This window comes from Artibeus jamaicensis, unplaced genomic scaffold (assembly GCF_021234435.1).
Source record: "Artibeus jamaicensis isolate MK-2021 breed Jamaican fruit bat unplaced genomic scaffold, CSHL_Jam_final scaffold_369, whole genome shotgun sequence".
Lineage (NCBI taxonomy): Eukaryota > Metazoa > Chordata > Mammalia > Chiroptera > Phyllostomidae > Artibeus > Artibeus jamaicensis.
Window position 1 is genome coordinate 12,652,092 of NW_026522042.1, and position 26,986 is coordinate 12,679,077.

At 47.9% G+C, this 26,986-nt stretch overlaps 1 protein-coding gene across 2 annotated transcripts in view; it reads left to right on the plus strand.

The window, feature by feature from the left end:
* The window catches only part of ADAMTS12 (ADAM metallopeptidase with thrombospondin type 1 motif 12), a 214,093-nt gene that overhangs the window by 54,860 nt on the left and 132,247 nt on the right, over positions 1 to 26,986 (plus strand). For both annotated transcript variants that reach the window (XM_053657378.1, XM_037129004.2), the window contains exon 3: positions 9,831 to 9,963. In XM_053657378.1, coding sequence (XP_053513353.1) covers positions 9,831 to 9,963 — 133 coding nt within the window. The remainder of the gene's footprint in view (positions 1 to 9,830; positions 9,964 to 26,986) is intronic.

Genomic DNA, 26,986 nt, shown 5'->3' on the forward strand with positions numbered 1-26,986 from the left:
TAGGAGTTAGTTTTTGCTGATTCTTTTTGACTTTCTATATATGATCCTGTCATCTGCAAATGAAAAAACTTTAGTTCTTCTTAACCAGTCCCCCTCCCTCCCTCCCTCCCTCTCTCTCCCTCCCTCTTTCTCTCTCTCTTTCTTTTTTGCTTTCTTGCAGCGTTAACTAGAGCTTTGAGTGGGATGTTGAAAAGTGGTGATGAGAGAAGACACACGTGCCTTATGTCTGATCTTAGTGGGAAGGCGTGGAATTTGTCATTAAGTATGAAGTTAGCTGAAAGGTTTTTTGTAGAGTCTTTGTGAAATGTTTTCTGAAATGTAGGGTTTTTTTTTCAATCCTCCATGGTGTTCTCTGAGCTTCCTGGATCTGTGATTTAGTGTCTGGCGTTAAGTTGGGGAAATTTCTGGTCATTATTGTTTCAAATATTTCTTCTGTCATTTTCTTTTTTTTCTTCTTTATCTGGTATTTCCATTATGTGTATGTTACAGCTTTTATAGTTGTCCCAACAATTTTTGGATATTTTGTTCTTTTTTTTCCAGTCTTCCTTCTCTTTGATTTTTAGTTTTAGAGATTTCTATTGCTGTATCCTCAAGTGCAGAATTTTTTCTTCAGCTGTGTCCAATATATGAATAATCCCATCAAAGGCATTCTTTCTCGCTGCTAATGTTTCTGATGTTTAGCATTTCTTTCTGGTTCTTTCTTAGGATTTCCATCTCTCTGCTTACATTGCCCCGCCTGTTTTCGAAGGTTGTCAAAATTATTAAAGTTCTTAGCATATTAAATATAGTTTACATTATATGTACATTAAGTGTAGTTTAATTATAAATTAAAGTTCTTAATATTAAAGCATATTAAATGTAGTTTAAAATTCCTGGTCTGATAATTCCAACATTCCTGCCATGTCTGGGTCTGATGCTTGCTCTTTAAATTGTGTTATTTGCATTTTGATATGCCTTGTAATTATTTTAAAGAAAAATCACATATATTTGAGGTGCACAACACTATGTTTTACATACAGAGTGAAATAATTACTACAGTCAAGCCGCTGAACATACCCATGTAGTCATACAGTTAGCGTTTGGGGGGTAATGTTTTCCTGAAAGGCGGACATTTGTACCAGGTGAAAGGAACTGCTGGTACCAGGCCTTGAGTACCGTGGTGGTGAGTCGGGGGACAAAGAGAAGTAAGTGTTCTGTAATCCGACCGTGAACTTCAGCAGTGTTTCTGCTCTTCTCTCCCTCAGGTGGAACAGGGTGGCTGGACGGGGCTGGAGGTGGGTGTTTTCCTTCTCTCCCATGCGGAAGGCTAGAGCTGTTTAGAGTCAGGGATTTTCTTTCCCCAGGTCAGTTAGGCCCTGATAATACGCCAGTTAGGCCAGGCTCTGGTGAACTAGTCCCCTTGAAGCAGGCCTCGTTAAGAAGAAAAGTAGCTCCTTTTGCCCTCCCTCCGTGGAAGCACCAGGGGTTTTCCCTGGTATGTACCGTGGGAACTTGGCCAAGCCCCAGAGGTAAACCTCACATACGGTAGGGTCCTCCTGGAGGTCACTCTCGGAGCTGTCCACACCGGGTCCCCAGGAGCTCGTCAGTCACAGGTGGGTGCTCCTCCCTAGCTCTGCTCTCCCCCCCCGTGGCCCCCACCGCCGAGCCTCTGCTCTGGGGAGCCGTCCCCTGTCCCCCGTGTTCCCTTGCCTGTCCCTCCAGGCCAGGGGTCAGCTGTTCCTCTCTTAGGGATCCTAGAAGAGTTGTTGATTTTTCAGCCTGTTGGGCTTTTTACAAACTCCTTACGAAGCCCCTCTTGTACCTATTTTGGCTGAATGGATATTTCTTTTTTAGTTACAAGCTTTAATAATAAAAATGCATCCCTTTAACCTGGCTGGCGTAGCTCAGTGGATTGAGCGTGGGCCTGCGAACCAGAGGATCATGGTTCGATTCCCAGTCAGGGCACATGCTTGGGTTGCAGGCTGGTTCCCTGCAGGCCAGTTCCCAGCAGGGGACTCAGTAGATGCAACCATACATTGATGTTTCTCTCCTTCTCTCCTTCCCCTCTAAAGATAAATAAATAAAATCTAAAAAAAAAAAAAAAAAGCATCCCTCTAGGAGACTTAAAATATGCAAGAAAGGGGAGTGACCGTGTTAGACGGGACCGTGACTGTCTCCGTGAACGCTCTGCACTAGGCCACGGAGGCTCCACCTTCGCTGTTCTCTTGTGTCTCCAGATCTGCTCCCAGAAAAGGACTGAGCCCCCTCACTCACAGATGAGACTCTTAGTTAAGGTACTCCTTCCAGTCATTTGATTTATTTTTCCGGAAACAGATTTCTTGTTTACTTGAAGCCAGAGCAATAAAGATCTGATTATTGGTTTTAAACATCAACCATTGAACAGTCGTCACTGAACAGACTCAAGTCGAGCACCTAGCCTGTACGGGGCCGTCGTAATCTAAGCAGTGGAGATAAAGCATTGAACAAAGCAGATCAAAACTTCTCCTATCATGGAACGCACATTCTGCTGTGGAGGGTGTTAGATAGGATTTCACTGGCCAATATGTGCCTATGGAAAGTATGTAATCCGTGCTATGAAGAAAAATAAAGGCAGAAAGATGGATGGGAAGCGCTAGGTTGGGAGCTATTCACACTTTTGGTTTTGTGGCCAGGGTAGGGTTTTCTAGAAGACATCAGAAGTGTACATGTATCCCGGGGAGGGCAGAATGGAAGGGCAGGAGCTGAGGGACCCCGTTTCAGCAGACCCCCTGGGACTGCTGCAAAGCTGGCTCTCTCCTTAGACCCCTGTTTCTTCCTGAATGTATTGTATATTTCAGGCAGGTTTGAGAAACACTTTTTAAAACATTCTTATGTTGCCGCAAAGCCCTAGTAAAAGCTGTGGATGTATAATCAATAAAAGCTGGACTTCTCTGGAATTTCCTGAGAGAAGCTGAGTCACAGGCTCCTCTCCCCAAACGGTATACAAGTTAGAAATGAACTAATAGTGAGAAAGGATCCAGCATTGTCCCCACAGATTTCAAATTTTTTTATATTCACTTTCTAATTGGAAGTGACCAGGACCCAGCACTTACAGCCATTTCCTCCTTCATGCCCTCGAGGTCAAACAGACCGCTCTGGGAAGGTCTCTTTGGAACCTTCGGGATGAAGACATATTTAAAACCATGAGCTCATGCTTTCCCTAGAGGAGACTTTGTCGGATGGACTGTCACAATATCAGTAAAGCCACCACCCACCTTTCCCAAGCCTGAGAAAGAAAACTATTAGTGAAGCTTCATTGTGATTTGCAGCAAAATGAATGACTGTGGTTCCTAAGCTGAGAATGACTGAGGGGCGTACATATGTATTATGTGCAGATTTGCGTAGTTTTATTTGCCTTTCGCTACACCCGTAGGAAGAAGGCAGGGCAGGTGTTGTAATTCTCACTTTTCAGCTGCATTTCTCCTAATCGCTAGGCTGGTTTCCTTCAAGCCGTTCCTCTCACCTCTTGCATCCCACCTCCAAGTCCCTAATCATTTATTGAGATTCGTAGAAAGACAACTAGAGAGAATTGTATTTCAACCTTAACAAATTTGACACTTTCTATGTGCTAATTTGTCAAAAAAAAAAAAAAAACCCAAAACAAACGCTAGGGGCTGAGATGAATTCACATGACTGTACTTGTTTTAAGGTGAAAACGATAGCCTTGTTTTAAGTTCTTTCACATGTTTTAGTCTGTAGCTAAATTTCCAGGGAGCAAAGTTAGCTCTTCCCATCCACCCCAGGGCTACACACCAGGTTTCATCTCAGTTGAGGCACTCCTGTTATTCAGAGTCGGGGCCCCAGCTCTAGCTGCCGCCGTCTCTGCTCTTGCTCTTGTAGGGAGTAAAGTGCTTTCCTGTGGTGTCCCGTCAGGCACCCACTACCAACGTGACTTGTCACTGATGACATTGACTTTGACCGCCCGCTGAGGTAGCCCGCACCTGCTGTTTCTCCATTGCAGTTATTGTTTTCTCCTCTTTGACCCCCACGCTGGAGAACCAAGACTTCAAACAAGGCCTGCGCTAGAGGCAGGGTTAGGGTCGGGGCGGTAAGTCCTACCTCCTGGAGGGCGGCATGCTTATATAAATTATCTGGAATTCTTCTTTACAGAAGTTTGGATTTTAATCTTATAAAACAAGCATGTCACCCAGAGGTTACCACTGGCAAAATTTTTTAGAACAATTGTCTTGTTTATAAGAGAAATATACAAGTATATCAAATGTATATACGAGTTATAAGTATGTGTGTATGTATATAAACCCAAATACATTATAGATACTATACCCATATACATCAAATATAACAACTTTTGGAGTTTTAGAAACAGTGAAATAGAGAAAACAACCCTTGTCGTGGTTATAGAACATCTCCATCGTCACAGGAGGTTCTGCTGGACAGCGCAGTTAGAGCAGGCAGGGCCAGGCCTTCTGCAGGTCACCGCAGCAGCGAGGCACGTGGCAGCTGCCAGGCGGATGCAGCCCAGCACGTCTGTCTGGCTTGGGCTCTGTCTTCTCAAACCACGTGAGTTACTAGGGCTTCCAAGGTGGAAGCCCTAGTGGATGTGCATGATCTTCACGAAGCAACGACATTACCTTGGCATCACCACAGAGCTGGGGTGTTCCTGGGGTGGGGTTCTTCTCACTGGCTCCGCTTCTCTGTAGTCCGGCAAGCCAGCAAGAAGAAAGTTAGCGATTCTGTGAGGCTGTCGTGGCAGTGGGGTGGTGCCGAGTGTTTACAGACTCCAGAAGTGCCATCTTTTGTCCTCACCCTATGAGCTTCTGCTCCTACTGGGCTCTGCTTTGCAGAGACCACCGCACTGGAATCCTCGGGAGGGGCCGCCCCTCACCTTCTGCAAGTGCCGTGTGAGGTGCTGTCTGATAAAGGCCTGGATGTCTGTGTTCTGGGCCCATTGCCACCAGGTGCCGTGGCCGATCTCTTGGGCCTTGTGACTATGAAGCCCCTTTGAACATAAACATGCGAAGGAAGTTTCTGGTGAACTTCCTACTCTTTCTACTGACTCATGGATCTCAGTCTTGTCTCCTGTGAGGGCTGTAAGCCTTGCGGGCAGGGGTCACTCCTCTCTGAGCTGAGCTCTTAGCACAGGGCTGGCCATGGGGTTGATGCAGATTGATACTCAGGTGATTAGGAAGGTATGATTTTATCCTCTTTTCTGTGTGTCTAATGGACAGGTGGTATCTGTGCCAGTGATCCACGCACTATCATTGAGTATCTTGGGTACCTCTTTCTCCCAAACCAATTTTTTTTCTGATCTTGACCCCTGAATATGTTGGTACAGTTGTTTTCATCACCATGGGAGGAAACAGACAGATCTGGTAATTTCTGAAATTCCCAAATGGAAACCAGTTTCTTTCTAGGGCAGGTTGTGGAGTTTTGGGGGCACTATTCCACAACTCGAGGGGTGCAGTTCAGTTTCTTGTGCATGAAAATCACTCCTTTGGGTTGCATAGCTCAGGGCTGTGAGCATTGGAACTGATTTTGGTCTTTTACTCTTCAGTCTGCGTGGCTGCCCCCGCGGTCCTCCTGAAGGCATGGCAGCGTAAGTGAGATGTCCCTTCGTAGTTTCCAGGCTTTGTGATGCTAGAATAGTCCGTTCACAAATTCCTTGTAAGATGCTGCCAGTTTCCCACTGGACCCCAAATCATTATACTGATTGAAGTATAAAGTCAAGTACTTTAAGATGCCTGCCACTTTGATCGGAATTGAGGAGAAGGAGGTATTTTTACCCTGACACTAGGAGAGAGGAATTGGTTCTAAAGAGTCTGTGAAGGTCCCCCCGAACCTTATTAGCAGAGAGCAGTAGAGGTGAGATGCCAACTGACTCACCAGGGTAGCCCAGCCCCGTCTTAGCCCCACCGGCTGGGCTTGACTGACAAGTAGGGAGCAATATGAAGTCCGTAGTAATGGGCTTTGAAAAATCCACCTGCCTTAAAATCTTTTCCAGTGGCCAGTCCCGAGCACTTGAGGTACACGTTGTTTTTCTTTTGTGTCAAGCAATGCTTCCTGTAAAAAATTAAGGATAGGCTCAAAAACAATTCATTAGTGTTTAGAATCAGAATAACGGTGACCCTTGGGGGATGTCATAGACTGAGAGGGGAAGGTCAGACTCTGCATTTAGGGGTGTTCTTGTTCTCCATCTAGGGGTTCCCTCTGTGGAAGATTTATTGGACCTCACGGTTCTGTTTGGGACATCTTTCTATATGTTTACAATGCTTCAAAAGAAAGTTTATTTAAAGCAACTCTTCCAAGACTGCCTTGGGAAGTATAAATTCACAGATATTTATACCTTTGTTAAAACAATGAGGTGAGCTTATTTCCAAAGGAGAGTTAGCAGTGTGCAGGAGACAGACATGACGAACAGGAAGAAAGAGCAAATTTGTCTTCTTTGAGCTTCTGTCTGGGGCTCATTGTGCCTTGGTGTTTTGGAGAACAGAGTACAAGTCCCCAGTGAAGTGGATACTTTTTCCTCAAGTCCATTTCCATTGTCCTTCAAAGATATGGGAGAGGTGAGCCGGTGCAGAGAAGACTAGAATGAAGGACGCCATCTTTGGCTCAAATCTAGAACTGGTAATAGAAGGTGACCCTCTTGGGCAGTTAGCCTTGGGGAAGGCTTGGAGCCAGCCCTTCCTTTGCAAAGTAAATGTACATGATTTCTTCCAATGGGACCTGGCTCTGGTTAAATGAGAGACACCAGTAAACCCTGGCCACCTGGGTACCAGGTGGACATAGCTCTGTGTTCATATGTTGGGAGAGAGAGGGGAGGCGCAGAGCATGCAGCTAGAAAATATTCCCACCTCAGTCTTCCCAGTGGACATCTCCTCATCCCCTGTCCTGCCCTGTCCCTTCTCCGTGACACACACATGGGGTCTGGGGCCAGCAGCCCTGCTTGCACATGAACCAGTGTCCTGCTTCCCCGCCAGCCATTGAGCCACCCAGCTCGCCTAGGTCTCCATCTAGCTTCGGAGAAACATTCAGGCAGAGGTGACTTCCTGGCGCACGCTGCCCAGGCCGGCCCGTGGAGGAATGCAAGGGATGTCAGCCTCGAGGAAAACGCTTGTTTGGCTTTCAGGCATTCTCATTCATGCTGGCCCATAAAATGGCTGTGTTCTCAGCTGGAGTCCCACCTGCTTCTCCTGCATCCCCTGTGTCCAGAATTTGAGTCTGAAGAAATACGTATCAATCCTTCTCACTGGCAATGTTTTTTTCTTTGCAGACATCGATGTTAGGTTGATAGCAGTGTCACAAAGAGACCCCAAACCAGCCATCCCTGAGGGGCTATTGCCTTCTCCCTTATTTCTGTGTAACAAATGAGCTTCAGTAGCAACAGGCAGGCTTTCTCCACGTGTCCCTGGTCTTTGTCTCAGAGTGGAATTGAGCCAAGGCTCAGCACGGCATGAGTCACCATCCTGCTATTTTATTGCAGTCTGGACCACGTCGGTTCTTCCTGTCCCAGAGGTTTGTCCTCGGAGGATGATACTGAGAAAGATGCCTCTCTAGAAATGTCAGCGAGTTTGAAGTCAGATATAACTACTGTTAGAGTCGGTAGTTAACACGCCACTGCCCTTCATTTGCAAAGCAGTTGGCACAGACTTTGGCTCATTTGATTCTCCTAACAGCTCAATGAGGTAGTAAGCATCACCCCCATTTTACAGGCTGGGCCTCCAATTCACGGTCACAGAGCTGCTGTGACGACTCCCAGCAGAGTGTTCCTTTTTTCCCCCCATTCTTCTTGTTGTTAAAGATATTGTAAAGTTAGTAATAAAAACGGGAAGTCAACTGTGGAGATTTATGTTAAGATCCGGTTGTATTACTGGTGCAATGATGCAAACATTTTGGAAAGCCTCCCAGTGCAGAGTTGTCCAGTGGAGGGCAGCCTCCTTTCAGGGGCCCTTCTTGTCTCCTGACGGGGCGGGGGGGGCGGGGGGGGGACTGCTTAGCTGGTCTTCAGACTCCTCCGCAGAGCGGAGCAGCCCTGGCCTGCTGAGGTGCTGGGTGGGTGGAGAGAGGAGGGCCTTGAACTTTGGAGGCCTTTCAGAGTGTCCCAGATCCCCAATGTTTCCAGGTTTAATTTTGCAAAGTTGAAATTTATTGGACTGCAATATCGACTCTGGAGACCCTCATACAATGAAATAGTAGAACACCTGCGATCTGGAATGAGCCTGTGATAGATGAGACTCTGAGCCAGGCCTTTTCCTAAGAGTTTTGCATGTATTCATGCACTTAATCTTCGCAGCAACCCTTCATGAATCTCCATTTATCAGTTGACAAAGCTGAAACCTTGCAAGTCATCTGCTCCAGGTCCCAGAGTTAATAAATAAATGGAGGAGTTAGTATTTGAACTCATTTAAATTCAGGAGTCTGAGTTTCTGATCACTTCAATACGATGCCTTCAGCAGGATGTCTAGGGCAAGCACTATTTACTCATTGATACAGAATTCAGATCCCCAGAGTTAAGTCCATCCTAGGTGGCCATTAGCCAAGTAGTTTCCTAAGCATCTCACATGGGCACTAAGAAATTTTTCTAAAGAGAAGAGAGAGCTGTAGGATTTAACACCCCCAGACCTGGCCTCCAAAAAGAGCTACTCACTGACCAGCACTCTCCTGTGTGTTGCAAATGCCCACATCTGTGAAATGGGAGGTGCCGCTTCTCCCTCGTCCACAGTGGAGACTGACAGAGGCCTTTCCACTGTGGCTGCTGGAACCCAGTGTCAGATCGGGGACCTGGTGTTACCGTTCTTTGTTCTCCTGAAAGCAGAGTGGAATTAAACACTTCAAGTCAAACAGCTGTGTGTGGGTAGCGAGGGGAGTCCCCCCAAAAATGCAGAACTTGTTTATAAAAATTTATTCTTACATGTTTGAACTTAAGTCACCTTCAAAGTGCTCTCCACTTGATGCAATATACCTATTGTGACATTTTCCCACTGCTCAAAACAGTTTTTCAACTCATTGATTTTGGTGTCTTTTAGTGCTTCTGTCGCTTTTTGTTTCGCCTTTTCTACACCAGCAAAGGTTTCCCTTTGAGAACTTTTTAAATCTGGGGAAACAAAAAATGTGGCAGAATTCTTTTTTTGATCTCTGGGGATGAGATCAGGTGAATAGGGAGGGTGGGGCATGGGGTCATGCCATTTTTGGTCAGAAACTGCTGAACACTCAGTGGAGGGTGGGCAGGCGTGATCATAAATCACTCGTCATGAAATGGTCAGACACGTTGAAAGAGTCTGAAAAAAATTCACTGAAGCTGAACACAGCCTCTCACAACAATGCCAGCTAATACACTGATGCAGATGGGTTCCTAGAACACTCACCTAGTGGGGAAAGCCTGTACTATAAGGGGCCTGCTGTCCAGAAGATAATTGCATTTTTTTACCCCCTCATCCCTTGTACAGGTAAATAAATGTTCCGCAAAGCTGTCAGTGGAATGTGGAATACAGGTATCAACTCTCTACTAGGACAGCCCTTAATTTACAATTTATGGCTACCCAACTATGGGTTTTTGTGGGGGGAGGGAGATCCATGAACCTGAAAAACTCTATGCTGCAATTCGGATAGATGTGTCTATGTGCACTTTTTTCATTAGAGTCTCAAAGGGATCCATGACCCATGACCCATTTAATAACTGAAGACTTTTCATTAAATTGCTTATGTGTAGCTCTTTTGTGAGGTCAAATGGCAGCTAGGAAAACATTAGTCTTGGGAGTTTCAGGGATCATCAAGATGTATATATTTTTCACTTGCTAATTCTCTTTGCGTATAGAGTTGATTCAAATAAACCTTTCTATTGCATGTATTTACAGACTGGACTTTTTCATCTGCCGCATGGAGACTTTTTTATCGAGCCTGTCAAAGACCATCCCTGGAGTGAGGGAGAGTACCACCCACACGTCATTTACAAGAGGCAGAGGGAGGAGCCAGCCTGCGGATTAAAAGGTACTGCCCCTTAGAACTCCTCCCCCGGTGGAGGAGTTTGTTCTGTTCTGTTGTTGTTCTGTACCAACATGACCTTTTCTTATTTAATCTGTTATCTCCTCCCCAATCTATTGCCAACACCTACACAGGTAGGCTTGTATAAGTCCCTTCAGTTCTCTGTAAGTCTCTACTCTTACTGGAAGGGGAAAAGGCCATCGCAGCGTCCTTGCCGCTTCCACTTCTGCAGCACCTCCTCTGATCAGACACATCTTGGGCCAGTCTTTGCAGTGTGAATTTTACTCACACGCATCTTGTACAACAGCGATTTGCAATCACTGTGCCGCAGCACACTGGCGTGCCACAAGAATTCTTAAAACATGCAACACCTGGCTATTTAGTCAGGGGCGCTGACCTCTTTTCCTTAGATTGTTAAATAAAAAAATGATAACGGCCAGCACAGCAATAGCCATCCAGTGCGAACAGATCAAAGTTATACCTACTGTTTTAAAGATGGGCAAAAAGTAGATATATTTTAGTATCTTAGCATATCTTTATCTCAGTATCTCAGATATCTTTAGTATCTTTGGTAAATAGATATATTTAGCAGAATCTTCGTAATTACATTATATGTGCCGTAAGATGAAAAGGGGGAAAATCTCTCCTCTATAAGAGACTCTCTTATCCTTGCTTAAACCTGTAGAACGTCCTAACTGGACGGCTCTGCCAGAAGGGCCTCTGAGAGTGTGTAGCCTCCTTCTGCACCAAAGAAGCAACTGTGGCTCAGAGAAGGGAGTGAATTTTTCAAAAGCTTCAAGGTAGCTGGTGTTCAGAAGTCAAGGTTCTGTTATACCTCGGGCCCTGTATCCCTTCGTGTTTATAAGAACCCCCTCCCCGAACAGTATGCCACAGAGCGGCGGGCGCAGAGTAGGAATTCAGTAAATCACTGAAATGGGACGAGGAGTGATTCGTAGCCCAGCCTCTAGTTACACAGCCTCCAGTATGTGCAGCATCAATGTATGTGCAGCATCAATAGATAGAAGAGGAAATATGCGTTGCTAAGTGTTGAGGAAGCATCAACTCTGCTTTCACAGTCTTTCAACTGGTCATCAGTTGTTTGTGACCATCTCTCTCCCTAAAACGGTAAGTGTGACTCAATGCTTAAATGACAGCAGGAGATTCCAGAATAATATCAAGTGCTTGTGAATACTCTGAAGGTAGACATGGCATTTGGAATTGTAGAAACCCAGTAAATTGAAATGAACTTGATCTGGCTGAACGAGGTGATTGCAGTATGTTTACACTGTGTTCTCCTGCAGTGATAATGGCTTTGACCCACGGTAGTCCTGTCACGAGCCAACATTGACGTGCACTTTGTACGTAGGTTGGTTGGTGCTGTAAGATTAAATCACTGTGATTGTGTCGAGAAAGATCCCCCTTGTGTGAAGTGTTCTGTCTCTGTAATGTTCAAAGCGAGAACACCCTTGGTGTTGGAAACATGTATTTTAAAAGTATTCTAGTACTTCAGAAGACAAAATGTATCAATTACTTTCCTCTAAAATATGTCTCTCAGTTACATTTATTTTCCACATAGAAAGGTTCCCAGGAATTCCGCTGTAAGTCCTTTCCAGTGTAGCCTGGTGTAATTAAGTGCTTTTTTCCTCCAGGGCTTTTGTTACTGACTTGATCAGTTTGAACTAAAATTCCTTAACCCATGTGCTAGTTTTCTGAGCCTCACGTTTGTCAAATGTTCCCACAGATCTTGTTTTCCCCAGCCTTCTGGACTCTGTGTTAAGTGATGGGAAGATACAGCTTGTCTGAATTAAATCTAGGGCAAATTTCAAAACTTCATTTAATGGACAACAGTGAAGTGTTCTCTCCTAGGTTTTTAAAAAAAATATTTTATTTATTTATTGTTAGAAAGAGAGGAAGGGAGGGAGAGAGGGAGAGAAGCATCAGTGTGCGGTTGCCTCTCACGTGGTCCCCACTGGGGACCTGGCCTGCGACCCAGGCATGTGCCCTGACCGGATAGGTTGGGTGACAGTAGCCACAGGGTCAGCTGAGGCAGAAAGGGGTCCAGGCAGGTGAGGTTGGAGTTTGGGGATTCACGCTTCAGGACTCTAGGCTAGAATCATAGGCTCAGGTTCCTGGCATGCGTTTCTGTATTGGAAATTTATTCATTCGTTCGGCAAAGAGCTCTTGGATCTCTTCTGTATGCCTGGTGCTCTCCACTGTTCTGTGGGTACAGTTGCAAATGGGGTATAGTTCTCAGTATGAAGTGCCGGTGGCCTGGATACAGGACACAGGTGTGTAGGGATCCAGCCCTGGCTTTATCTTTATAACACACGGTAAAGACGATGAAGGGTATGGAATCTTAGTGCATGTGTGGGATTTTTTTTTTGTTTTTCATTACTCTACATTATGTTTGTGCCAGGATGTGCAGCTGTAATTTGTTTGTTTTCTTTGCTGTAGTACTCCATTATGTGACTCTTTGTCTTTATCCAGTGTCCTGTGAATGGGTTGGAATTGCAGTTTGGGGCCATTGCACGTTTGTTATGTTGCAGGGACCATTCTTGCCCATGTTTGTTAGAGCACAGGTTCACTGGGTGTTCAAGGGTGTATGCATAGCAGTGGAATGAAATCAGTATTGCATAGGATATATACATCTGCGACTTTAGCAGGTGATGCAAAATTGATCTCTGAAGCTGACGTTCCAAGGCACTGAATGAGAGTTTCCACTGCTCCATATTCTCTCCCGCACTTGGTATTCTCACTTTAAATGTTGTCAGTCTGGTGGATATGAAATGGTATTCTCTATGCTTAATGTTGAAGCTACATTCAGTTGCGAAGTTGGGCCTCAAATCTGGCTTGTGGGTGCAGATTCTCCATGAAGTTTTCTCCCCTGTGCCCAGAGTTGAAGCCCAGAGAGCCAAGTTTAGGTTTGCTTACTTGTTTCTTTGTTTTCTGCTTCACTTTTCCACTTCATGCTGAGTCTGACTGTTCAGCCTGTGGGTCTTAACAGTTCCCTGTTTTCTCCAGAGCAATAGAGGGAGCAGCAGATGCCCCAGACCAGCAGCTAGCTTCAGAGCCAGGAAGAATTTATACGAAGAGATTTCATGCAGGGCACTGGATGGCAGGACGGTGGGGGCTGGCCAGGCAAACCCGAAGCCCAGGGGCAGCCCCCGGGCAGAGTGTCCTCCTCCGGGTGCCTCGGCTCTGCTCTTGGAGACCCTCTGAATCGGGCCTGCCTGATTATCGAGAAAGATCTTCAGCTGCAGTCAGCCCATTACAGGCTTTAATTACACCTACAAACGTCTTCACCCCAACGCCCAGATTGGCGTTTGATTGAATAACTGGAATGGCAGCCTCGCCAAGTTGATACATAAAAAAGGTCATCGTCACACTGCATCTTTTGCTTTTCTCTCCGAATTCTGAATTTCGTTTTCTAGTCTTGGACTCTGAACAGTCCCTTACATTGGAAGAAATCAAAGTCTTGAGTGAGTTTCTTATGAAAGTCATTTTGGAAGTTTTTGAGTTGCCTTTTAAATGGCATGCACAGACATTATTAAATGTTAATGTTTAATATTTAGTGCTGATATCTGTTAATTAATATCTAATAATTATTTAAATAATTTAACATTTAATTTTCTTAAATTTCAATAAATGGTAATTATAATAATAAAAGCTCATTTGAATTAATTAGCATATCAGATCACTGATCTAGTGTGGGGGGATTGTTTACAGTTTTGTTCTGATTTCATGGAAATCCAGGTAGTTGGAGATTGGAAATGACCACCGTATACCATGTTGAGTCTAAAATGCACTTTAGTTTTCCTTAGTTTACAGCAAACTTCCTTGGTCCAATCTACCTGAGGCTTGTCTTGAATTCCTTGATTGCCTAATTGCCTTATGATTATAGTCACTCCACATGATCCACAATTTGCTTTGCTGTAAGGTAATTAACAGTTTAATTGGGGTTCTGTGTGTACCTTTTATTGGGGTGGTTGGTGTATGGCCTCCGATTACCTGCCTTCAGAACTGGTGGGAGGACAGGTAAAGGGCTTCAAGGTTTGACCACTAAAAGAGATGAGAAGACTGTTAGAATTTGGGAAAATGTTTAATGCGCGAATGTATGGGGACATAAAATGGTAATGTTTGCTTAGTACAGTGATTTCCCACTGGCAAGTCACGAGAATGTTTGAAACATGCCAAACCTGCCTTATCAGTCAGGGGCCCCAATCTCTTTTCCCTTAGATTGTCAAAAAAAACAACAACAGCCAACACAGCAGTAGCCCTCCGGTGTGAACGCTCTGTCTCAAACCATAAACATGCAAGTCTCATAGAGTTTCATCTTATTGGTCATGTTACATAATAATGTTGCATCTCATTGGTTAATTTTTGATACTAGTAATCCTTATATACAAGTATAGGCACCTGATTTTTTTTTAAGTTACTCTGGAGGGAAAAAGTAGGTAATTACTATTATATTTTTGTTTTGGTAATGGAATTTTGGTAAAAAATATATTTTTGGTGTGCCACAGACTTTTTGTAATTAGTCTACATGTGCCATGAAATGAAAAAAGGTTGAAAATTCCTGGCTTTGTAAAATCCAAGACCAAAACTACAGGAACCCAGAGCACCAGACGCCTCGGCACAGTTGCTCACTAGCTGTGAGACACCCACTCATCCAGTCGAGAGCCTTCATTCACGCGCCAGACCTCCCATGGTAATCTCCCCTGTGCATTCCCTCAGCGCTTGACAGTCGTCGCCTTTGCGCCTTCATCATTTCAGACCCGTAGGTTTCCATCCCCAAATGGGAAGCAGCTGCCCTGGGAGGCACTGGACTCGCTCCAGTTACCTCCCCAAGGATGCTCGGTGCTGAGCACTGCGGTCCAAGGTAACGTTTGGAAGGGCAGAGAACAATGGGGCATGCGTGCTAGGTGCTAAGGGGACTTGGGTCCATCTGTGCAGAGGATCAGTTTCAAGTAAAAGGTGGTTCTCTTGCCAGACAGAAAATCCTAATTCTGGAGTCATGTTATCTGAGATGCTGGTTATCTGAGATCTATTGCACTTCCCGTAACTGTAGGGAAATGGACAAGGGATCTTAATGAGTACTAGCTCCTAGCTTTGCCCTGGGTCTTTCCTATGCTTTGGGTGGAGACAGGAAGAGGCTTATCTTACTCTGACCAACCTCTGGCTTCCTCCTGCTGTCTAGGAGACCAGAGATAGTCTGATCTTTCCTTCTCACCCTGTCTGTCTGTCCTTGGAGTCACCAGTGGCCCCACCAGGACAGTGATATTATTGCCCCTAAAACATAAATAACTCAACCTCTAGCTTCAAAGCTCTGTGGGGCAAACAAACTCCTGGTGGGGTTTTTCTTCTTTTATCCATGTCTGCCCTTAATCTGCATCCCCAGTCCCTGTTGCTTCTGCCTTCCAAATAGTTTCCTAAACTGTTGGCCTTTCCCAGTGTGTCTGTGCTTCAGCATCGTAGCTTCTCACTTGGCTTATTGCAACCCCCCCTGACTAGTCTCCCTGCCCTTGATCTTTCCCATTAGAAGTCAGAGCAATATTTCTAGAATATAGATCAGATCCTGTCTTCCCTTGCTAAAAGCCTGTCAGCGTGCCCTGGTATGTAATAAGTTTGAGGAAGCTGTTCTGTGTGACGCCTGTGTGTTTCTCCAGTTTCATCTCTTACCACTCCAAATGCAGCCCGTGCCACCCTGAACCGATCGCTATCCCTCAGGGGAATTGTTCCTTATTTCCTCTGGCCCTTGCACCTGCTTAGGTTCCTTCTGCCTGAAACCCATTCTCTCACTGTGTGTTACTGACTGACTTCCCTTCAGGACCCAAGCATGGCTGCCTTTAGAAAAACTTGGTGACAGCCCCTCAGTCTGCATTAGATGCCTCTCTTGTGACTCATGACGCTGGCTACTTCCCCTGCCACAGGCTTTGCTATGAATATCGGCCTGAGTCCTCTGGGCAGACAGCTCACCAAGGACAGGGGTCGTATTTGCTGGTCCACGGGTGTGTCTCCAAGGCCTGGTAGAGTTCCTGGCCAGGTAGGAACTCAAAGATGTTGAGCTTATCCGTGCTGAACTTACCCTATTTTTTGGACTATAAGGTGCACTCCCTCCACCCCCCACCCCCCACCAAATTTGGGAGGAAAGGGGGTCATGCATCTTATAGTCTGAATGTAGCTTACGTGGCTCACTGTTCATTGGGGGGTGGGGTGGCGGTGGAGTGAGGTCACAGGTTATTAAATATTTTACTACATTTTTTGCTTCAAAAAATTTTCCCTATTTTCCTCCTCTAAAACCTAGGTGTGTCTTATTGTCCTAAAAATATGGTAACTATCTCTCATGCATTTGTTTCGTAGCTTATTTGTTGTTGATTGGCAGCTACTAAATATGCTTTTTAAAAATCTATATGGTGGTCAGTATATACTTACATTTTAGCTGCATGGAGCCAGTTTCACCCATTAGAATTCCCACACTTTATGGAATAAACGCAGTGTATGCTCTTGCTGCTGAAGACGATATACAGGAGGCCAAATGTGGCAACGGTTGGGACTTGCAGCCTGAGGAGGCAGCTAGAAATGACTTCTGCAAATTCTTATTTTGGGAAAAAGAAGTGGGTGGAGGATGGGTGGATGGATGGGTAGATGGACGGATGGACAGGTAAGAGAAAGCAAGTGACATTCATGTACTCAACCTGCTCTCACCTGTGCAGGCGCTGTGCTAGGGAGTGGGGTGCGGTGCAGAACGTGGTTTCAACTCTGGCAGGACCTAGAAGTGGTGGAGGCCTGAGACAGCCCTGGGGTAGGAAGGGGCAAGTGTGTGCTGTAGGGGAGGTGCCAGAGGGGCTGAGGAGCAGGTGCCAGGGGAGCGGGCACAGTCAGAGGGGCCAGGGCGGTCCACCGCAGCCACACTGCTGTGCGCCTGCGCTGCTCTCTGAGCCTAGAGCACACCTGGTCTTCGGTTTCCTGTGGGGGAGGGGAGAGGGGCTCTCAGCCAGTCCACTGGGCACACTTGTGGCATCCTTACAGTCTCGCTTCAGATGCTGCCTCCTGCGCGGTCCCCTCCTCTACCTGGACAGCCCTAGGAGGTCGGATGTGTCCCCTTGCCAAGCTCACTCTGCATTTCGATGGGGCCCCTCCGTGCCTTCTTCCCCTCCCAGGACTTGCCCCCGCCCTTCCCTGCCTCTGGCTGTTCCTTCCTGTGACTCCCGAGGGCCTTTGTACTCACTGCTGCCTCTGTTCCCTCTGCCTGGGTGCCCCGCTCCAGATTTCTGGCTGGCTGACTCACTCCCTCACGTTGTTCAGGGCTCTGCTCAAAGTCACCCAGTCAGAGATGCCTTTCCTTGCCTGCGATCTAGGATAGCTTTTCCTCTATCACTTTGTAACCTGTTTATCCTGCTTTGTTCCCTCCTCCCACTCCCCCACAGCACTTGTTATTACGGATGCGATTGCATCTATTTACTTTTTTACTGGTTTAGTGTCTGTGGTGCCCCCACTAGAATGTAAGCTTCGTGAAGCCAGACACTCCCTCTCTTTTGCTCCCTGCTGTGTCCCCACTGCCTGGGGCAGAGCCCGCCACAGTGGGCACCAGGTAAATGCCCAGTGACGGAGGGAGTGAGGCACAGCTTCCCTAGTGATCATCCTGTTGAACCTGTGGTCCCAGCAGGGGGCTCATCCTCGTGTCCTCAGTATCAGGCCCAGTGTCTGATGCAGGACTGGTTGTTCGGTAGGTGTCCGCCGGACACTGGTGTATTTGCAGCCGGGTCCTGCGGGGTGAGCGGACACCCAGAGTACCTGGGCTGTGGCCACCCACTCCAGGAGGCCTCTGAGCCACTGAGGCTAGACAGGTGTGATCTGGCAGCGCTGAAGGGTGTGTGTTCGTCCCACAGCTGCATCGCCGCCGTGTTTGGGGAAGCAGACATTCCTGCCCCCACAGAGTCCCATTTCTGCAGGGCAGCTGGAAGTCTCAGAAACACCTTAAGGTGGTTTCTTTACAGGGAAGGACGTTCGTTTACTTGTTATTTTGAGATCACATATTTGAGGGAATTACCAGTGTACTTTATGCGCTAAATCCTCTCCACCACAGGCAGAGACGCAGGTCCCCAGGGGACTTTCTGGGCCAATAAGCCAAAAATTCAGAATTTTGTTTGCATTGGTTTGTATGTCACCGATTGACCCTCCTTTCTTTCAGAGGGTATTACTTTGGCGCTACCTGTGGGCCAGACACTAAGGGACACAGCTCTGAACGTGCCAGGTTGGACCCTGCCGTCACAGCCATCCACTCTAGGGGGAAGAGAACTCAAACAAAAACAATCACTTTAAATGCACGGGCATTGTGACCAACTGCTGTGCCAGTGTCGAGCGGAGGAATCCGATGTGATCGGGAAGCTTAGAGAAGGCGTCCCTGGGTGAGCCGTGGGTTGGGCATAGATCCTTAGGGAGCAGTGAGTCGAGATGCAGGAGCAACAGAAGAGTGTACACACAGCAAGGGTTCGTCAGGGCTGGCTTCACAGTGAGGGACCAGGTACGGTTGCACAGGTCACCCCCCAGGAGCTCCGTGCTAGGGTTTGGTGCTGGGCAGTATCGGCCTTGAAATTCTTAATGATTTTATCTTTGAATTGGTGCTCTGTAAGTGAGGGTTGCCGGGGTGATGGAGGGTTGCCAGCGTGTGCTGGGGTCGGAGCCTCCGCTGTTGCATTTTTGCCTCTTGCCAGCTCTCTGCCTTCCCAGAGTGGGCTCTCGGCCACTGTCTGCCTAGCCCCTCGGTGCTCTGGTCACACCTAACCCCCTGCTTTCCACTGAGACCCTGTCTGGGGCAGTGACAAGGTTGAACCAATGGGGGCAACCTGTGTTCTGTGCTTGTTCCCTGTCCCCAATGGGGCACACACGAGGACATTCAGAAGAGTTTATTGGGGTTCCCCCTTATATGTATGTAAAGTATAGTCTGTTTCCTCATCAGTAAGATGAAGGGGTTGGAAGATCATTATGGGCCTCTTTTAAGTTCTCATTTGTTATGAGTCCGGTTCTGGTTTTATTCACAGCATTTAGAAACAGCGATGTTGACACTCTTCCTAGATACCAGTGTGGTTTAGAAGCTGTCAAGTGGATTTGTACACACCAGTGCCACGCTCAGTGCTCACACTCACGAGGTGAATGTCTTGTCCCGTGTCTCCAGTTTCCCAGGCGTGGCTCCCGCGTGCTTCCCCCTGCGGGCCCCCCGCCTCCCTTACACCCTTGCCCCGTCCCAAGCTCCATCCCCACAGCTTAGGTGCACAAACCGCTGATGCAGGGCCAGCCGGGGCCGGCATGTTGGGGGCGCCCTAGGCTGAGGCAGCAGAACTACAGGTCATGAGTTAGTCTGTGGCATGTCTGGTTTGTCATCGTGAGTTGGGGCATCAAGGAAAAGAAGTGGTCGTCCAGAAACTGAGTCTGGGCCCAAGATCCCTAACTTCCGGGGAGGGGAGGAGATGGGACCATGATGCTGTAGCGAGGTTAGAGGGCCTGCTTTTCCAGGCACGGCACGGTGCTACCTCTCTCTCCTCTTCCTCTCTCACACACACACGTTTCTCTTGAGACATGGTGCTTAGTTAAAGACTCCACATATATTTCAGTGATGTCAAACAGCGAGGTTGTTCTAAGTTCAGAATCTCATGTTTTAGTTAAATTCAGCCCAAGTGGTGTGTGTTTGTGTATGGATGTGTGTTAGTGTGTGTCTATGTGTGTATTTATATGTAGAACATGTACTAATGTGCTATGTGTATGATGCATGGTGTGTATTTGTAGGCCCACACGTGCATTTATATGTAGTGTGGTTTTGCATGCACATGTATGCGCATGTATTTGTATGTAGCATGTGTCTGTGTATTTATGTGTATCAGGTATATCTGTGCATTTATAGTGTGTTTATGTGTATCATGTATCTATGTACATCTACATGCATTGTGTTTTGTGTGTTGGTGTGTATTGTGTGTATTGACATGCAGCTGCATGTAGTATTTTTGTGTGTTTATGTGTACTGCATGTGTTTGCATGTCTCTGTATGCATTTAGCCTGTGTGTTTAGGTGGCATGTGTGTGCATCTTTAAACACACCCATTGCACACTGTTGGCTCCAGGGGACAGCTTGCTCAGCTGTGGTGACTCAGGATTTTACGGGAGCTCTTTCCATTCTCGTTAAATACACCATGTTGAAAGCCCAACGTATTCTCTGGGCTGACAGAGGGCTTCTTTGTTTAACTGAACTGAGAAGGGAGAGCCCAGGCCCCTGGACGAAAGGCCTGCCCCTGCGGCTGAGTCGGGCTAAGAATAGTGTGGATGCCGACCCTGCCAGCAGCTGACCAGCAGCTGACCCCATGGCCAGGCCCACTTCCGAGGTAACCGCTGCTGAATTTACACAGAAAGGGGCCCAGGGCTCATTTCTATGAAGACGCCCCTCCCCACTGCACCCCCTCCCCAGAGCACAAAGCTGGCGTCTGCCCTTCTCAGCGGCTCCTCTGGAGCCCCAGACCTCTGCCTCCCACACTCTCCCCTTGGGATCGGCCGGAGGCTGGGGATCTGAGGATTGTGCGTCCCCATGGGCCAGTTCAGCGCTGCGATGTGAAAACTGACGACAGCGATGCTCCCAGCTCCCACGGTGCTTGTGTGGCCGGGCTGGACACAGGCAGCTGTTCCTGCAGGTCTGGTGTGCCCATTGATAGGTGCATCTGCGACCGAGGACTTCGCCAAAGCACAAGGCGGCTGACCTCCTGAGAGAGGAGAGCGGCAGCTTTTTTCTTGTTTGCTCGGTCAGGCCTCAGATCTCCTGTGCTCTCGCTTCTCCTGGGAATACGCAGGAGACATGTCAGGTTAAGAGAATCAAGACACTTAATTTGCATGCCTTCTGTCTGGGGAACAGTCCCAGTGGGAAGCACTGTTAGCCTGGGGAGAAGGGGAACACAAGCTCCCTGGCTGGAGATGCCCCTACTTTAGACCCGAGTAACACGAGATCAAAGCACGGCCCCTGTGGACAGCAGAGGCGTCTGCTCCTGGTTCTGGCTCGGAGAATGACCTGAACAGGGAACAGGGGCGTGTGAGACAGCAGGTCCTGGCCTCGCAAGGGGAGAGGCCCCTGTCGAATCCCTGGGTGGCTCCATCTCACACACCTCCCCCGCACCCATTCCGGGATGAATTCTCTGGGAAGCCAATTTCGAGGGGCTTCTTCAGGATTTCATTGTTTGTTGGTAGCGTCTGTGTCCACAACGGCTGGGGTCCAGGTGGAACCTCAGCAAGGGAACCAGGCAGGTTTGAATTCCGACTAAACGGCTGACCTTGGACAAGTGACTGTTTTCCTCCTCCTCCTCTTCCTTCCTGCTTCTGTTTTCTCGTCTGCAAACCGTGGATAATGGACATTTCCTACTAAGGTGGGGCAGGGCGGGGTCTGTGGGAGCTTACAGCTCCTGAGCTGCGAGTCCAAGTGCACAGAGCTCGGAAAACCCCTAATATTTTAGTGTTCAGCAAACCCATTTGGCGGCAAGAATGTGCCCTGCATTGATGTCAGGCTGTTTACGACTTTCTCCTGGTTGGTGAGGCTTGTTGTACATTTCACTGTGGATCCGCAGTTTTGTCTCAGGCGCCGCACTAGCTGCTGCTAGGGGTGTTCAGCAGTAGAGTCAGTGATCCCAGCTGCTTTTCAGAAAATGTGGCAAAGTACACTTAACACAGAGTGTACCCTCGTGACCACTTTTAAGTATGCAGCTCAGCAGCATCATCTACTTTTACATTGTGGACTCTTTGCCTCTTGCAAGACTAAAGCTCTGTGCCCGATAAACAGTTCCCCATTCATTCTCTGCCAGCCAGCCTCCGTTCCACTTTCCGGGTTACTTTTATCATTGCAGAAATTCTGAGCTGTAACACATTGGGCCCCCAGGGCTTTGAATAAGGGATGGAGGACCTTAGTGCAGGAAGAGGAATGGCCACCCTCTGGCAGAGTCACCGTCCCGCAAGGCATCCCCAGGGCCCCAGTCCCTCTGATCTCACAGGGATCTTTCCCCAACAGCCTCTGCCTCCCAGCCTCGGGCGCCCTCCTGGTGACGGTTGTGAAACACCGAGAACAGCACCGGACTGCGGTGCTGTTGGACTCCGACAGCAGAGAGGGGGGACTGGAGTGCACAGCTTCATATACTCCTCTTCTATCGTCCTTAACGGTCTTTCTGTCCGGGACCGGAGGGGCACACAGCTGAGCTTTTGAGTTCCAACCCACGGAGCATGACATCAAACCTTTGTGCAGACGGAGCTTGAGGGGAGGAGGCCGACAGCCCATTCTGACCTTGCTGGAGACCTTTGACGATGGGCGGACCATTTTGCAGAACTCTCCAGGCGTGGCATACAGACAGCACCACTCACCTCGCTGTCCCCAGCAGACTGCAGCCTGGAGTCCAGCTCTGAGCCGTGTTCTCTATAACCAGATGAGTCAGGGGGTGGCAGTGGAAGGCCGAGTCAGGCTCACCGTCGGAAAACCGGAAAGTGCCGAGCGTTGTTCTTGGAATGGCTTCTCCACACCGCTGATTCTGTGAACACCCTGGGGGGATGGAAGCGTCCCTCTGTGCCAGGAGGCTTGTGTTTTCTTTCCCTCTTTATAATTCCAAGGGAGAACAGTGGATGCTCCAAAACTTCAAAGCCCATACACTCAAAAATTCAGCTCATGGGTCCCACTGGTGGGTAACGCCTGATAAATAGAGAATAACCTCAGTGCCAGACCTTTCCCTTTTGGGTACGCTAAAATATGCCAAGAACTGTGTGCTTTTAAAGCAGATAACATTAATTTGGATGGATGTGTTCATTGCCATCATTATGATTTTTTAAAAGCTACAAGAATCATCTATTTCCAGAGAAAAGGACACTAAACAGGTAACTTCTAATGTTATCTGGACCTGGAAAAAATCAAACAAATTCTCAGTTTCCAAATGTCAACATGGAACATTGCAGTTCGGAGTGACCGGGTTTTCTTCGAGCTCCCGAAGATCTTTCCATTCCTTCGTGACATCACCGCCCCTTGGTGGCCTGGCTGGACACGGGCCTACCTCTCAGCAGCTTGAAGCTAAAGTGCCTTTTCCTTTCTTGGCGATTAGACAGCAGCTGCTTAGGAAGAACAAGAAGACAGGTTGGTGCAGCACCACAGAGGGACCAAGACTAGAATTAGTCTAGAATCTAGACCACAGGCCAAGTTCAGCCTGCCATGTGTTTGATATGTCCGAGAACTGAGAGTGGGGTTTATATGTTTAAAAGGTTACCTTTAAAATGGTTATACGAGTACCTAGAGAATGCCTTTGATTTTACCTCTTGATCCACAGAGCTTACAGCATTTGCTCTCTGGCTCTTCCCTAAAAAGAACTTGCTGACCCTCTGCCCCCACCCCTGCTAGGCCGTTAGTTCTCAAAGTGCGGCTCCCTGGCCGGCAGCATCTGCGTCACCTGGGCCTTGTCAGAAATCCAAGTTCTCGGGCCCCACCGCAGATAGGCTGACACTCTTGGAGTGGGGCCCAGAGCCTGCGTTTGCGCTGGCCCACTGGATGATTCTGATGTAGCTGATGTTCTGAGAACCCCTGAGCTAGAGGCTTAGTGTGGTCACTCACTAGTTCATTCACTTACTCCTTAAAAGGAGGACCCTGTGCAAATCACTCAACCTCCCGGTCGGTGCCTGGGTTTCTTCCTCAGTACAGGCTCTTGTGAGGATATTATAGTAAATGCTCAGTGCATGTTGTTATTATTTTAGATGTGTTATGGCTATTAAAAGCACTTTATTAGGTCTCAGGTTAGTTAAAAATCAAGAGAACCTACTAGAGACCTGAGATTTTGGCAGGAATCATTGAGGTACTTTGCAGAAAGGTGGAAATCAGACATACTGGTCTGGAAATGGGGGGCCAGGGGCTACAGACCCCATCAGGGTGGCATGGGTCTTCCTCTGGCTGGGCCTGGGGCATTTCTCCAGCCCCAACCAGACACCTCCCACTCCCCCGACTTCTCTTCCAAGGAAGTGCCCTCCAGTCCCTCCCTGCATTTTTTGGCCCCAGCCCCCTTCCCCTCGGCCTCTAGGGGTGTTCTTCCTCTCGAGCCCCTTCCCATTCCTCACCCTCACTGACTCCAAATGTAAACACACATGCTTTCTTCATTAATCACTATTAGAAATTGGGCTCGGCAAGATCACTGTCGGGGGATTGGGCTGTTGAGAGTGACGAAAAAAGCTACACTTGAACAAATTTATCTATTGACTTTTAGAGAAAGGGGAAGGGAGAGAGAAAGAGAGGGAGAGAAACATTGGTCAGGTGCCCCTTGCATGCCCCCAGCATGTGCCCTTCCCCAGGAACTGAGCCAGTGACTTTCTGGTTTGCAGACCAGCACTCAATCCACTGATTCACACTAGCCAGGGCGTTAGGTGAGGGCCGTGTCTGAGCCTGTCCGGAGGAAGTTCATGGAGTTTCTGCATGTACACCTGTTGTCTGTGATCCTCGCTGTACTGCAAAATAACAGGCAGAGGGGAAACTGGAATTATTAATTAATGATAATTAAAATAAATTACCATATGCATGATATTGAGTGAAATAGTCTATAAATATCATGTATTTAATTCTCACAATAACACCACGAGGCCATTTCTAATACTGTTGCTCTCTTCCTGTTTATAGTTGAGAAAACTGAGGCGGGTCAGGTATCTCCCAACCAGTTAAGTGTGGATCTGGGGTCTGTACCAGGTCTGACTCCTGGGCCATTAGCCACTCTGCTCAGCCCTCGGACTGTCTCTACGGAGGTGGAGACCTCCGCTCTGCTGAAGAGCTTCAGGAAAATGGTGGGTTTGTCCTGAGTGAGCAGAGCTAAAGGGTCATGCAGAGCTTTGCCCATCTTTCCTGGCCACAGTTAGGAATTTGTTAAGACAGAACAATGGAGTCCATGACATCATACCAGGGTGGGACACCGTGTGAACTGGGGGTTCCTACTGAGCGCCCTGACGTCCGATGAGGTGGCAGAGGCCCTTTTGCCATTTGACTCTTGCTTCCTGTGGATCTGTTATAGGAAAACGAAGTGACCGGACACGGAGGGATTCTGGAGTACGAGGTTTATTAATGTGCACGGGCCCATAAAAGTCAGTCTCCAAATTCTGAGCCCCGAACAAAGGATTCTTGGGGTTTATATAGCCTATGGGGTCTTCCTGTCTACGTAGCAAAGCGGGATACAGAAGCAGAATGTGGTAATTAGTTCTATCAGTGGGGGTGCTAGCCCCGGTCCTTGTGTAACTATCCTGCTGTTTGCTTTTCCCAGACGGCCTTATCCTTATCATTCTTCTCCCAGGGCGCCTGGGGTTTTGGGTGAACAAAGGTTTTCTAAAGCTTCCCACATCAGATCAGGGTGGGAACCAGGTTTCGGAAGACCACCAGCTGAGTTTAGTCTATTTACCTGTCGCTTAAAAAAGTAATGCACTGATAGGTTTTTATTCATCCCTTTACAAATTAAGATAATCAATTAAAGTTTTATAAGAAAAGTAAAAATGGGCGTTTCAACTCTATATTTTTAACCATATAAGGGAACAAGTACAAGAGCATGAGGGAAGGAGACAAACAGACAGATTCTGTGGTCCTTCTCCCCTCCATCCCTCCACCCACCCCTTCCAAAGAGGAGTAGCTCTCACCAGACACATACAACTGGTTTTCAACCCTCTTGCTCTGTTACCAGACACTAAGTGTGATGGATCTCACCACCGCCGGCATCTCTTCCTTTCATTTGGAGGGAAGCTTTGGGAGACTGGGCCACTTGCTAAGAAACAGAATCTGCCTGACCTGCCAGTTGCCAAAACCCCAGATGTTCATCTAGGTGATGCCCCTGGTGCTTCAGAAGATTGCAGAGCACGATCCCACTTGCCTGTGCCCTCGGTGGGCTGCCAGTTATTTTCCCATTGAACTCCTTTTATGATTGTATAAGTTATGGCTGAATCATAGAACATTTGGAAACTCCATACAGGTCTATGAATATAAAATATCATTTCACTCTCATCACAGAGCTAATATGGACATCTCCTATTATGTACACATCTGTGTTCCTGTGCGCACACACACGTGCGTGTGAACATTTACAGACGTGTATATGTGTCCGTGCACACGCACATCTGTAATGAGATACTCTATCAGCGAGATTACCATGAGTGAGACGTTCCATGACTTCTTCAGCCATACCTGGTTAGTCATGTGGTTCAGGAAATCCTGTTTTCCCCTCCCTTTCTAACTGGCCTTCCCTCCCTCTACTGACCACCCTCCAGGGCAGGTGACCTTTCTCATCCCGGGGTGACAGCCAGTTTTGTGGAAAAGCCTGTGTACCTGGGGCCAGAAGTGCTGGTGGGGACACTGCCCTGCTCTCAGGAAGAAATGGGGCTTAAAGAGCGTGTGGCCTGGGCAGGGACCCTCCAGGGGCGCCGGATCTCATCAAATGCCTGTGAGTGGACTGTGTCCTGAGCATGTGAGGGCCTCTGGGCAGAAGGCTTGGAGCGCAAAGGTCATGACCCCCTGGAGGGGAAAGGGCGGAACCGGAAGGTTGTGAGCACAGAACACCCATTCTGCCCCCTAGGTCTGCGGCTGACTCTCACAGGTGGGGCCCCCACCACCCGGGGCCTGGGTGTGAGCGTCTGGCCTCGGCAGGCAGTGCCCTGCGGGAAGCCTGCTCTCTCCCACCTTCCTCACAGCGGCCTTTTCATGTTCAGTGCCTGGCTCTGCTCTTCCCGGCCTTTCTTCTTTTTCAGCCTGTGGATTTGCAGCTGAAATGCATTATTTCAGTAAACATCCCCGGTGGTGGAATAACTTCCTGCAGCCTCAGGCAGCCCTTGGCACACAAAAATGGGCCTCCTTCTGGGGAGGGTGGGTTCCAGGGCTCTCCTCCCAGGGAGCAGGAAGGGATGTCCAAGACTCACTCACTGGCCAGCCAAGTGTTTCATGGGCTCACCAGGACCTGGAGCCGATTTTTCTTAAACATATTTGTCCTTTTCTGTAGAAAATATGAGGGATTGCAGTCTTG